Raw genomic sequence first — 12919 nt, 5'->3', positions numbered from 1 at the left:
TCAGTGATTTATAAACTAGCATCAGTATTTTAAAGTCTATTCTGTGAGTTGCAGGGAGCCAGTGTAGGGTGGTGTGCTCCATCTTCCTGGTTTTAGTCAGAACACCAGCAGCAGCGTCTGGATCAGCTGCAGCTGGCGGATTTTAGATAAGATAAGATAAATCTTTATTGTCATTATCACAAGGACAACGAAATTCAAAGGGTGCCATCAGTCGGTGCACATGCCCAAAAACAAAAAATAACTGTCTCACAATTCACACACAACGCAAGAATCAACAAACAACTGGCAAAAAAAGTAAGAACAGCCACATTCTCACATAAAAATCTCACATTTTTTAGGCAGACCTGTAGAGATACTGTTGTAGTAATCAATGCGACTAAAGATAAACGCATAGATGAGTTTCTCTAGATCTTGCTGGAACATTAGTCTTGAAATGTTCTTCAGGTGATAGAAGTGAGGAAATTAGACATAGATTTCTTAAAAGTAATTAAATTGTTAAATCTAATTTTTATCATTTGGGTTTTCCAGTTGGTATCCAGCAGTCTGAGCTGATGATCGAGCTCTTCCTACGCTGTACCAAAGACAGTTACTGAGGACACCGAAACAATCGAATCAACCATCGAATCGATAAAATACAGGAAAAACACCTGAGAAGCTAACGTTGCTAGCGCACCGTTAGTTACTTCCGCCGGAAGTCTCACACGGATATCTGCGCTAGAAATAGTTTACATCCTGTAAGTTCCACGTCCAGCTCCAAACATTGGGGGAAGGAGAGGGATTCAGATATTTTTTGTATTTTATTTTTTAGGTTCTTCCAACATTATATTTGGTCCCCGTGGTGACCAAAATATTTGTGGTTAATATTTCCACAAATTAATAAATATAACCTAAAACTAATGCTTTTGTTTCTGTGTGCAATGTCCGGCCAACTAGTAATGACAGTTCTAGTGTGATTGCTAGTTGCCACTGCTGCTGGCAGCCAGTCAGAATCCATATTCATTCATATTATTCCAATATTAATTGGAATAATATATATAAAGGAAGACTCTGCAACAGTCAGCGAGTTAAACAAGTAGGTTGCAGATTATGCCATTAGGAGTTTTCAATTGTACATGGAGGTGACAACTGTTTAAATTAAGACTAATGATAAAAAAGTAAAATGCCTTGAATAAAAATGACACATTGGTATTACATTAGTTTTTATTTTATTTACACTCTCCATGAAGTTGCACAATAAATCTATATCTTGCTTTAAAAACATCCTTTTGCTAACTGAGGCCATCACCAGCTGAAATGATGAAAGAAACAAAATTAAAAACATTTTGTTGATCAAATTCTTCTTTTTAGCCCAGTATGTTACATGGAAATAACACAAACAAGATTAGGAGGATGAAACTCAAATGTTGGGGGAGTAAGAAATATTATGTCATCGTCAACATAAATAATTTGGAGAAAAACGAACAGAGGCGGAAAGTAAGCGGCTTGTCTGTTTCTGGGGTAGCTCTTCGTACGGAACTTCCGGCGGAAGATGCTAGCAGGGGGCTAGCAGCGTTAGCTTCTAGGTTTCTTTCTGTTTATTTTCGCTAAGAAGACGGTTTTCCTGTGTGAAAACCAGAGAGCGACTAAATGCTGCTACCGGAGAAATATTCTACAGCAGGAAGAGATCGATAAATGTTGAGACTGCAGGATAAAAGCTGGGAAACCCAAATCATCAGGGAACCTCCAGGTTTGCTAATCAAAGCTATTCTGATACTTGGCTACGTTCCTTAAATTATCTTCTAATTCATATTTAGATTATACAGGGCTATTGAGATGCCTTTAAATTGCTCTAGAGCGAAAGCTAAAACACCTTGTTTAAAATTGAGCTTAATAATATATCTGCTTAAGAAATATGCATTAAAAAACACAAATTAAAATAAGGAATTTTTACTGCTACAGCGGTTTTAGACAAGATATTCTGATCAGACTTGATATGTCCTCTCCTGAATAAAAAGCTGTTATTACATACAGCTAAGCTTAGATGTAATTAGATTTAGATACATCTAAATCTAATACATTTAGATGTATTAAATCTAAATGTATTAGATTTAAGATGCTGATCCCATCTTAGCAAATGATCAAGAGTATCTGGAGAGGAAAGCTAAAATAAAACAATTTGTTTTACAGCTTTGCAGTGTGGATGGGAAAAAGCTAATATTTACAAATATGAAAGAATTATGTGTATTAATTGGACAAGCTTAAAATTGAAGTATTTAACTTTTACTATCATCATGTTGTGACAATAAAATATGAGATAAATAATCTGAGAAGATCAAGATCCTCCACCACCTCATAGTGCTACTACTGTTGTCTGACAAAATGCACGACTCCTGGTCACAAACAGCCAATCACAGCCAGGAGGAGTGTCTTAGAGCTGTCACTCATTCCAGTGTACATGCTGCTAAATGTGCTAATGGCAAAAAAACCTACTTAAGTTCCAGGAAAACTGTTTACCTGCTGCTAACGGTGGCCATGCTAATGTTGTTTGTTGCTGTAGTTTCTCATATGTATTGTTTTCTCTCTTTCTGCGAGTGTAAAAACAGACTTCTAGGATGTTTTTCCTTTATCCTTAGTTCCATCCTCTATTCTTATCTTCTTTTGACTCTTAACTTTTTGTCTTGCTTCTCTTCCGTTCTTCTCTTTTCCCCTTCCTTTTACAGATACTGCAAATTCATAGTTTAGGCTTTTACACCCCTTTGTTGGAGATTCAACCTCTTTCTTTATCTGCTGCATGTGGGTCATGGCTCCTTCTGCTGTGTATGTTCTCAAAAAAAGTCTATTGAAGGAAATTTGCACCATCCCATGAAAGATTTTTTCACCCTAACAATACCTCATTTCACATAATTTTATGGTATGCACTATAAGCAATGTGTTAATAACCATGCTTAAAATCAAGTGTACAAACACACACACTGTTGATTGAATTTTTAACATGTTTTTGTTTGTTTTTTCTTATTTCAGAGTTGCTATTATTAGCAAGATGTTCTTGCTAATCAGACCAAAACAAAATGTCTAATCTGGACCAGAGGGGAACTGAATCTCTATAAACTGAAGGGACAGCAGAAAACCTGGAACAAATGAGTAAAAGAGGAGGTGCTTGGATCAGAACCTCTGCAGATTGTAGAGGTAGAAGATAAGATATGGATATCTTAGTTACAACAGGTTCTAGATCTTTTGAAAACAAAGAACCAGTAGAACCAGAATTGCAACAAATGAAGGGAAATGATTGTCAATCAGAATCTCAGCAACTGGTAAAGATTGAGGCTGAAGGCATCAGTCCAGATGACAACCAGGATGTACTAAAGCAGGAGACTGATATCATAATGGTAACTGTTTCTGGATCTCTTGAAATCAAAGAAGAATCGCTAAAATTAGAATTGGAACAAAAGAAGGAAGATGATTGTCTGTCAGAATCTCAGCGATTGGTAAAGATTGAGGCTGAAGGCATCAGTCAGGATACAAGACAGAATTTACCAAAGAATGAGTTTGATTCCATAATACTAAATGTTTCTGGATCGCTTGAAATCAAAGGACCAGTGGAAATGGAATTGCATCTAATGAAAGAAGACGACTGTCAATTGGGATCTCAACAGATGGTAAAGGCTGAGGCTGAAGGCATCAGTCAGGATGACAACCAGGAGGTATTTAAGCAGGAGATTAGTACCATAATGGTAGCCGATTCTGGATCTCTTCAGCTCAAAGGGGAACCAGGAGAACAAGATCCTGAACATTTGAAGGAAGAGGGCAAAGGATCAGGACCTCAGCAGATGGGAAAGAAAGAGGCTGATAACATTGCCCAGGAAGTAGTGAAGCAGGAGAATGATACCTTAACCCTAACAGCTTCTGGAGATGAATCAGAGTACCAACAACCTGAACTGAATGGGAAAAAAATCCTGCATCAGAGCGTTGCTAAAACACAGCACCATCAGGATATAAAAGCTGAGAAAGTTTCAGGTTCCAGCAGAAATGAACAGCAACAGAAGAGAGCTCAGAAAAGCAGAGGTCAATGTGATGATGAAGATAAATTGATAAAGGACAAGAAGATTGACCAAGTAAATAAATGCCAAAAATGTAGTATTTGTGGTAGAAATTTTAACCGCAAAGAGCATTTAATGGTTCACATGCGAACTCACACAGGTGAGAAGCCTTTCTCATGTATAACCTGTAAGAGGAGCTTTAATCGCAAAAATAGTTTGAATATCCATATTAGAACTCACACAGGTGAGAAGCCTTTCTTGTGTCTAACATGTGGGAGAAGTTTTACTTCCAAAAGTAGTTTGAATGGCCATGTAAGATCTCAAACAGGTGAGGAGCCATTCTCATGTAAATTCTGTGGAAAAGATTTTTGCCTAAAACGTAGTTTGAGTAGGCATATGAAAAGTCATACAGTTGCCAAAAACCTTTCTTGTGAGGAGCAAAAGTTTAATTCTCAAGACCAAACTCCACCTGGAGATGCTCTAACTCAAACAGATTTCATTTGTGAAAGCTGTGGAAAAGTCTTTATTTGTAAAACTACATTGACATGCCACATGAAGATTCATACAGGAGAAAAACCTTTCCCTTGTGTTACATGTGGAGAATCTTTTCAGGAAAGCTGCCTATTGACTAGCCACACTAGGACGCACAAAGGAAAGAAACCCTTCTTTTGCATTATATGTAGAAAATCTTTCACTAGAATAACTCATTTGAACATCCACATGAGAATTCACACAGGTGAGAAGCCCTTTCCATGTGGAAAGAGTTTTTCTGCACAAAGTAATTTGAAAAGACACACAAGATCTCACACAGGAGAGAGGCCTTTCTCATGTTTGACCTGTGGAAAGAATTTCAGTCAAAGACATAACTTATCTGCTCATGTGAGAGCTCATTCAGGAGAGAAGCCTTTCTCATGTATAACCTGTGGAAAATCTTTCAGTAGGAAAAATAGTTTGTGTCTCCACAAAAAAATTCACACAAGTGAGAAGCCTTTCTCATGTATAATATGCAGAAAATTTTTATGTAGTTCTAATGGTTTGAAAATTCACATGAGAACTCACACAGTTGAAAAGCCTTTTTCATGTATGACCTGTGGAAAAGGTTTTAAATGGAAAAGTAGATTGTATATTCACATGAGAAGTCATACTGGTGAGAATCCGTTCACATGTATAACTTGTAGAAAAGATTTCACTAAAAAATATAGTTTGTATATTCACATGAGAATTCACACAGGTGAGAAACCTTTCTTATGTATAACTTGTGGAAAATCTTTCAGTAGAAGAAATAGTTTGAGTAGGCACATGAGAACTCACACAGTTGAGAAGCCTTTTTCATGTATTGACTGTGGAAAAGGTTTCAAATGGAGAAGTGGTTTGAGTTACCACATGAGAACACATGCAGGTGAAAAGCCTTTCATGTGTATAACCTGTGGAAAAGGCTTCACTGAAAAATATAATTTTGATAGCCACATGAAAAGTCACACAGGTGACAGCCCTTTCTCATGTCTAACCTGTGGGAATACGTTTAGTAGAAAACATACTTTGAAAAGGCACATGAGAACTCATGTGAAAGTGCCTGTGTAATCTTTAATTTCCCTTCTGTGACTTAAGGTAAACATTTTACCCAAATAGGTAGTTTAAAATATCCTACTGAGTAGAAGTGGAGAAACCTGTCTAAAGAGAAGATATGAGTGGAGAAATTTAAAAGTGGGGCTGTTATCGGGTCTAATAGGGAGATTGTCACTGTTAGTTGTAAAATCTTTAAACCAACTTTTCATGCTGACTAATTTTTATAATCATCTCAAATTGGACCCTTGTCTTTTTGGGAGATGTCTGAGAACAGCTGACTTGTCAAGTTAAGCCAAACATGTTGGGATGTTTGTCTAAAAGGTAAAAGGAAAGTTAAAACTGCTGTTAAGTTATTTTATCTTTTCTTTGTTTTTCAACTTTTGAAAAAGTTTCTAAATCAGACGTAGCACCCTGGTGTGTTTTGTTTTAAAATATTTAATACTAATGTTTAATCTTAATGTTTTTATTTTTGTGTGGATGTGTAGCTTAAGAATATAAACAATTGGAGAATGGAAAATAAAGTTTTTATTTTGTTCTTTTCAGCAGGTTGATAGTTTCTCTCAGGAGTGTTCAGGAAGCATTAATGACTAATTATGGGATGGTTTCTGAATGATGAACTGTAACAAATTATCACAATAAATACTTTTGCTTTGTTTTTCCACAGATTGTATTGAAATGATGCATTGTGTGAAATAATAAAAAGACGCATTTAATTATCCTTAAACCAGAGATTTTCTCTGTAACCTTGCAGAAAAAACAATGAAATTTCTGGGCTTCAAAAGTTCAAATTTTGTTGGAATGGAACAACTTATGATTATTGGTGGGGATAAAACCAATTATCGAGGATGAGAAATATGAATTGAATTTCTGCTTGGTGTGCAGGAATTAAAACTAAAAGCATGTATGGTTGGTTCATAGGGAACGGTTCAATTGAAAAAAGCTTTCTTTTCAGTGAACATACTTCAAAAATAGTTTTACACAAGCTCTAATTGGCTAACTCCAAGACCGCTAAGCCTTAAAAGATAGAGTCTCTGAGAACATTTCTTAAAAATATAGTCAGTGTTTTCAGCATAGCTGAGCTGACTGTCCAGGAACGACACAAGGTACTTAAAATGTACCACAGTTTCAACAGGTTGGCCTTTAGGTGAAACTGGACTCACTTTCAGATCATGTTTGTCATTTAATTAGCTCTACTTCCTTAAGAAAATGAAAAACATGGTGTTTTATTAGATAATTTGCCTTTATGGTGCCAGTAATGCCAGAATTCATGGTAAATAATAAAAACTTTGTGTTATTCTGATTTAGTGACGTAATTATGTTATTTTACTACATCCACGCCACTAGAGGCAGTAGTAGACCCGAAAAGAGGAGCTTATTTAGAAATACACAGAAATTACAGAATTTAAGAACTGTGAGCTGCGCTGAAGAAAATAAAAAAGAGAAGTTCAAATACATGCTGAGAGTGAAACTCCTTCCTAAAGGTGAAGATGTATTACAGATTTCAAAAGAAAATAAAAACGGGAGACCGTGAATAATATAGGAAATAGCGCCCCCTTCATTCCGGAGTGCAACAGTCCCTTTTCCAAATAAGGTATGAGACTGACAGTCCAGCCTCTTCCTGTTGGCTGCAGTGAGGTTCTTCTCTCACGGCCGGTATCTGCGCTCACTTCAACCGACACTTTTTATTATTTCTAACACATTAGCTAGCGGGGAGCTGCTGCTGCTTGATGGGATTTATTGGTTGCTCTGTACGAAGCGCATTCGACCACATTGTTCCTGAAAACGGCGGGAAAGAAGAAAACAAATCAGAACATGGCTCTGGGCCATGAGCAACATCCTACACTAGCTGCCAGCAGTTAGTTGCAGCTATACAAGGCGCACGACGGTAGGAGTTCAGTAGAGGAGCAGGCAGAGCTGATGGAGAACAGAGCTGATCGTTTTGTTCCCTCGCCGTTTGGTGCCTTTGTAGCTGTGGTTGTTTCATAGCCAGATTTTTCAGGTATGAAATGGAGCCATTTTAATTTAGTTACTCAGTTAATTGAACTTCATTAGTTGTTCGGTCCACTTTCATAAATCATCTGGCCCAAACGGGATCAGAACCGCAAGAAGTGGAAATGTTTAGTTAATATTCTAATAAAGTTTATATTAGAATGAAGCATTTTATGAATATTTATGAATAATTCACAAAGGTTAGATATTATTAATGCAGATATCTGCAACCTGAAGGTATTTAGGTCCTAGATTGACCCATAATAACTGAACTGTTTTTCATCAAAAAGGTTACAGTTAGTTAACAGTTTCTTGTTTTGTCCAATTAAACAAGAAAAGTACATGCAACAAAACCCCACACATATAACATACAGAGAATCAGTATGAAACTGAGCATATAAAATTTGATCTGTTCAAATGTATTTACTATAATAAGCAATGAAAAGTAGCCACATTGAATAGAACATTTGTTCTTTGCTTATTTGTTCTAATGGTGCTTTACATTCCTAATGATATTTTGATGAGTAGGAGATAAGATAAGATTTATTTGTCATTGTCATCAACAGATTACAACGAGATTGAGAAGGAACTTTAGTTTGACGTTCTAATAAAATTAAATATCTGGCCAATAGCATCACAAAGCTTAACATTGAATTATGTTGTGAATAATTAATATCTGTGGGCACAACGTCAAATACAGACATTGAACCGGCGTTGGCTGCTTCACAGAGATTCTGGAAGAACAATATCAGGGTTACGAAAGACATCCTTCACTTTAATAATTAATTAGATGTTTTTTTAATATAAAGCATTCAATTCAATTCAATTTATCTGCCAGATGATTTATTGGTGCCGATTTCCTTAATTTTGGCAGATCGGCTGATTTTTACATGTGGAGCCGATCTTATCCACCGATGTCATCAACCTCAGCAAAAGTCTAAAAATCAACCGCTGAGCTTTTCTTTTCTCCCGTGAGAGAAGTTTGACTGACAGACCGACTGACCAGGTCACGTCTGCACATGTACAGTTAACAATAGTCACCCTGTTGTTGCCAATTCAGCAACTTTCTTGATATATTGAGCAACATTTCAGACAAAAAAATGGTATCAGAATCGTTAAGTTTGGCTTTTCGAAAAAAAAGGTAATCGGTGATCGGCCAGAAAACTGCAATCGGTGCAGGACTAGCAGACAGGAATGTTTAGGTCTATGAATGTTTTGGTGAAAACATTTAACTTAGGCTGTTAATTTCAATCTGCTGTTATTTTACATTACCAGCATCAACACAATGTCAGATAAAGAAATTCAGATGAACGGCTGGACAAACAGGACTGGCTTCAGTGCTTTGGAATTTGGATGACAAACTATTCAGATATTTGATGGGTAGAATCATAACTATTGCATATTTTTTAAAGAAGACGTGCTTTGCCTTAATAAATGTGGAATATAATTTTTGACATCAAATGTATTTTTTAATTTGAAAAATCTTTGCCAAGTACAGGAGACAGGAAGGTAACAAACCTATGAAAAAATTCATTAATCAATTTGTTAACAAATGTTACAACTGTACAAAATACAAAAGGTTTTACTTAACAAAAAAAGTAAAGGGACTGAATCGTCCCTTGCTTGTTGGTTTTAGTTAAAAAGTTATTTAGTTTATAATTTCACTTTAGTTTATAACTAAATAACTGCTTCCTACAAAAAGTGCATCTCATAATTCATGACCTCTCACTCGTATGAGTTCTCATGTGATAAGTCAAAGCACTACTTTTTCTAAAAGATTTATCACACAACTTACAGGGATACGGCTTCTCTCCTGTATGGGTTCTCATATGCTCAGTTAAGGCGCTTTGCTTGGTGAAAGCTCTTCCACAAGTCAGACAAGAGAAAGGTCTCTCGCCTGTGTGGGTTCTTACATGAATAGTCAACTGACCGCCATATCTGAAAGTGTTACCACAAAAGTTACATGAATATGGCTTCTCACCTGTGTGAGATCTCAAGTGCACCGTCAAGTTAGACTGTTGGGTGAAATCTTTTCCACAAGTCAGACAAGAGAAAGGTTTCTCACCAGTGTGAGTTCTAAAGTGACGAGCCAACTCATTAGGCTGTCTGAAAGATTTATCACACAGTTCGCATGGATGTGGTTTCTCGTCTGTGTGAGTTCTCAGATGTTTAGCTCTATTACTGTGGTTAGTAAAAGATTTACCACACAATTTACAAGTATATGGCTTCTCCCCTGTGTGAGTTCTCATGTGGTCCATCAAGTACTTACGCTTAGTGAAGTATTTACCACATACTTCACAAGAGGACAAATTAGTGTTTTGTGTTTTTGGTTCTGAATTGTCCATATTGTCTCTGTGATTTCTGGTGTCCTGTGGTCTCCTCTCTGTCCTCAGGTCTTTATCTCTACTGGATCCTGAGTCTTCCTGGCCCTCATATTCAGTGTGGTATTCAGAGAGCAGGTGGTCTTTGTTTAGTACTGGTTCACTACTGTCGTTTTGCTCACAAGTTGAGGTTATTATAAAAGTCTTGGTTTCGTGCTTCATTACAAGATGTTCTTCATCTTGACCACTGCAGATATCCTCCTGTTCTTCTTTAATCTGAACACGTTCTGGTGGTTCTTCCTTAATCTGCACAGGGTCTGGCTCCTCCTGCTCCTCCTTCATCTCTACAGGTTCTGGTTCCTCTTTTGTCTCAATCATCTGCTGCAGTTCTGGTTCATAGTCACCAGGTGTCACCGTAGTGGTGTTGGCCTCCTGCTTCACTAAAACCTGCCCTTCATTCTGAAAGATCCACTGTTCAACCGGTTCTTCTTTCACTGGTTGAGGTTCTGGTTCCTGTTTTATTTCGGTCACTTCTTGCGTTTCTGCTTCCTCCTGTTCCTTTATTTCTCTAACGTTTATCTTTTTCTCAACAACGAAGGTCTTCTTTTCAGTTACAAGAAGCTGATCAGCATCAACCTCCCATGTAGTAACAGACATGATGCTGAAGAAGGCCTGAAGAAATAAAGGACAATAAGAGATTAATGTTTTTTGTTTTGTGAAATGGCCTCCACTTGTATCATGTCCAGAGGATCCCAAAGCATGGTGGCAAGTTACTGGGCAGCAGCCAGCAAGATGGTTGAAGTGTCTCGCCCAAAGATGGAAACGGACAGAGGGGTTGGAACCAGCCATCCACTGGTTACAGGACGGACTCCTACCACTGGTGCCACCGTGTTTCAGAAAACTGAACCAAATAGTTTTCTGTTTGGTCTTGTACTGGTTCAAAGCCAGTACAAGTAGAGCCAGTATTGAACTGGTTCAAGAGAAGCAATTTGGTTTTGGTCAGGTTGGAGTCGCACCATTATGCCATTTTAGATGTTTTGATTTGAAAAATAAACTCTAGAATTTTAAATATGGCTCTCACAAGCTTGTCCAGATTGGGTGCAGTTCCCTTTGAATGTTAGCTATGGGGTTCTGCAGGGTTCAGTACTTGGACCACCACTAAACAGCATGGGATGCATTTCTCTTGTTAGGAGGATTATTCTCAGCTGTAATCATCTATGAATCCCAATCCAGAAGACATAAACGGCTGCATTACTTTTGGGGAAATCAATTATTATTAGAGGAGCTGATTCCAGTTATTCTCTCTTAGTTTGTGTCAGTTCTGCTCTCTTTCAAATTCTTTAGTATTTTCAGTCCTTATCCATAATCCATTTGCTTTATTAGCTATTAGACAATACAAATAATTTTTTTGGAGCATTTTAAAAAATATCCAGTGGAAAGGTGACTTTAGTTTCCGTTGGATCAATTTCAATATGGATTGATTGTATGAGCTGCACTTAAGGTCATTGCTGTGGCCATAAAGTGGTTTGTGAAGGTGTAGCGTCCGGACCTTCGGGCAGAAGTCGGTGTTACACATTCTTGATGGTGGACATTCATTCATTTCTTTTTACAAACCCACACAGTATTAAGATTTAAATGCCACCATGCAGACCAAATAACACAAAGTCGCTGCTGATTTCGACTTTTGCAGCATCTACCAGAACAACCTGAAGTCTGAGACGGTTTTCAAACAAACATCTCTGTCAAACCACCTCAATATATGGATACATGTTCCATTAAAAATACTACCACACATATTTTACACAAACAAAAACTGATGATTCAGGTGCAGCATACCTTCCAGCTGGTATCCAGCAGTCTGAGCGGATGTTAAATATTTCTCCGATGAAAAGAAGGTTTTGTTACCGCAGATACATTCAGTTCACACAACAAAAACCGACGATAAACAGAAGGAAGTCTGGAAGCTAACGCAGCTAGCGGCTTGTTGTTTACTTCCGCCGGAAGTCTCACACTGAAATGTTCACTAGAAACAGAGCTTTGCACGTCAGTTCCTCTTTTAGCACCCCTCCCCTCCCGCCCCCGCCTTTAATTATTTTTCGTTTAATTCAAATTATTTCAAATATTCTGAAGATAAATGCTGAACAACATGCTGAAACGACAGATTAGAAACAATTAAACAATAAATAAATATAGTAATATGAAAATACCTATTAAAAATGGGCATTGGTCAATATCGGGTGAGTTCATTAAATTTTTTAAATTAGGTTTTTATATTAAAGATAACGGCATTTTTTAACGTCCTGTTACCAAAATACTGATGTCACCTAAAAAGGTTTTTTTAAAAGCTTTGCAGGTAATTCTGATGTTTTTCCAGGCAAGAAAGTTTTTATTTTATTGAAATTGTTGATTATATGCTCAAATAATTACTTGTGACCCATAAATACTCTAATATACTATGAAACTACGTTTTTCTTAAAATTCTAAAGGCACATTCATCAACCTGCATGTTTAACCTCTTAATAATATAAATAAAATGGTACTTGTACATCATTCATAAATAAAATTCAGAAAGTATAATCTAATATATTACAGAGAACAGAAAAGCTCACCAAATATGAAAATAATGAACCAGCAAGTGTAAAAGTGCTGAATGTCGATGATCAGCTTTTCACCACTTTAGCATTCTCATAGTTTGAGGATAGAAACTAATATAGATGCTTTTGTATTTAATGTTTTTATTTGTTTATAATTCAGAATAATGACATTATTCCTGGCTCCTGGATAAACCTCTATACACTCAGGTGCAGCGCATGAAGGAAACAAGCGTCAGAAACACGCCTCTAACAGGTAAATTCAGGTAAACTGAATTTTTCTGTGGTGAGATAAACTTCCTTGGACTCACATTTTATGCAGAAAGGAATCAAAGTGCATAATTACACCCATAAACACAATAGGAATATTTGTCTGAAAATAAACAAAAATGATTTGATTAAAAAAATATATATAAACAGTAGAGAAACAAGAAAA

General features: G+C 36.8%; 2 protein-coding genes across 3 annotated transcripts; one reads left to right on the top strand and one right to left on the bottom strand.

The window, feature by feature from the left end:
• Nucleotides 1-1450: 1450 nt before the first annotated feature.
• LOC116725744 (oocyte zinc finger protein XlCOF6-like) lies at nt 1451-6306 on the top strand. Its single transcript, XM_032572088.1, has 2 exons — nt 1451-1726; nt 3001-6306. The coding sequence occupies exon 2, from the start codon at nt 3180-3182 to the stop codon at nt 5595-5597; it is 2418 nt and encodes an 805-aa protein (XP_032427979.1). The 5' UTR covers nt 1451-1726; nt 3001-3179; the 3' UTR covers nt 5598-6306.
• A 1857-nt stretch (nt 6307-8163) lies between these two features.
• LOC116725790 (zinc finger protein 436-like) lies at nt 8164-11881 on the bottom strand. 2 transcript variants are annotated; one of them, XM_032572163.1, is made up of 2 exons: nt 11729-11881; nt 8164-10564 (listed from the first exon to the last, which is right to left on the bottom strand). In XM_032572163.1, exon 2 carries the CDS (start codon nt 10547-10549, stop codon nt 9287-9289), a length of 1263 nt encoding a protein of 420 aa, XP_032428054.1. In that variant the 5' UTR covers nt 10550-10564; nt 11729-11881; the 3' UTR covers nt 8164-9286. The 2 variants fall into 2 exon arrangements, with proteins under 2 accessions (XP_032428054.1, XP_032428056.1); XM_032572165.1 differs by having other exon boundaries at nt 8164-10553.
• Between the last annotated feature and the right edge of the window lie 1038 nt (nt 11882-12919).

This window comes from Xiphophorus hellerii, chromosome 9 (assembly GCF_003331165.1).
Source record: "Xiphophorus hellerii strain 12219 chromosome 9, Xiphophorus_hellerii-4.1, whole genome shotgun sequence".
In the NCBI taxonomy this organism is placed as follows: Eukaryota; Metazoa; Chordata; class Actinopteri; order Cyprinodontiformes; family Poeciliidae; genus Xiphophorus; species Xiphophorus hellerii.
This window is presented reverse-complemented; position numbering and strand designations above follow the sequence as displayed.

Coding starts and splice junctions, on each gene's coding strand:
- LOC116725744 (XM_032572088.1), top strand. CDS start 3,180: ATGGATATCTTAGTTACAACAGGTTCTAGATCTTTTGAAAACAAAGAA.
- LOC116725790 (XM_032572163.1), bottom strand. CDS start 10,549: ATGTCTGTTACTACATGGGAGGTTGATGCTGATCAGCTTCTTGTAACT.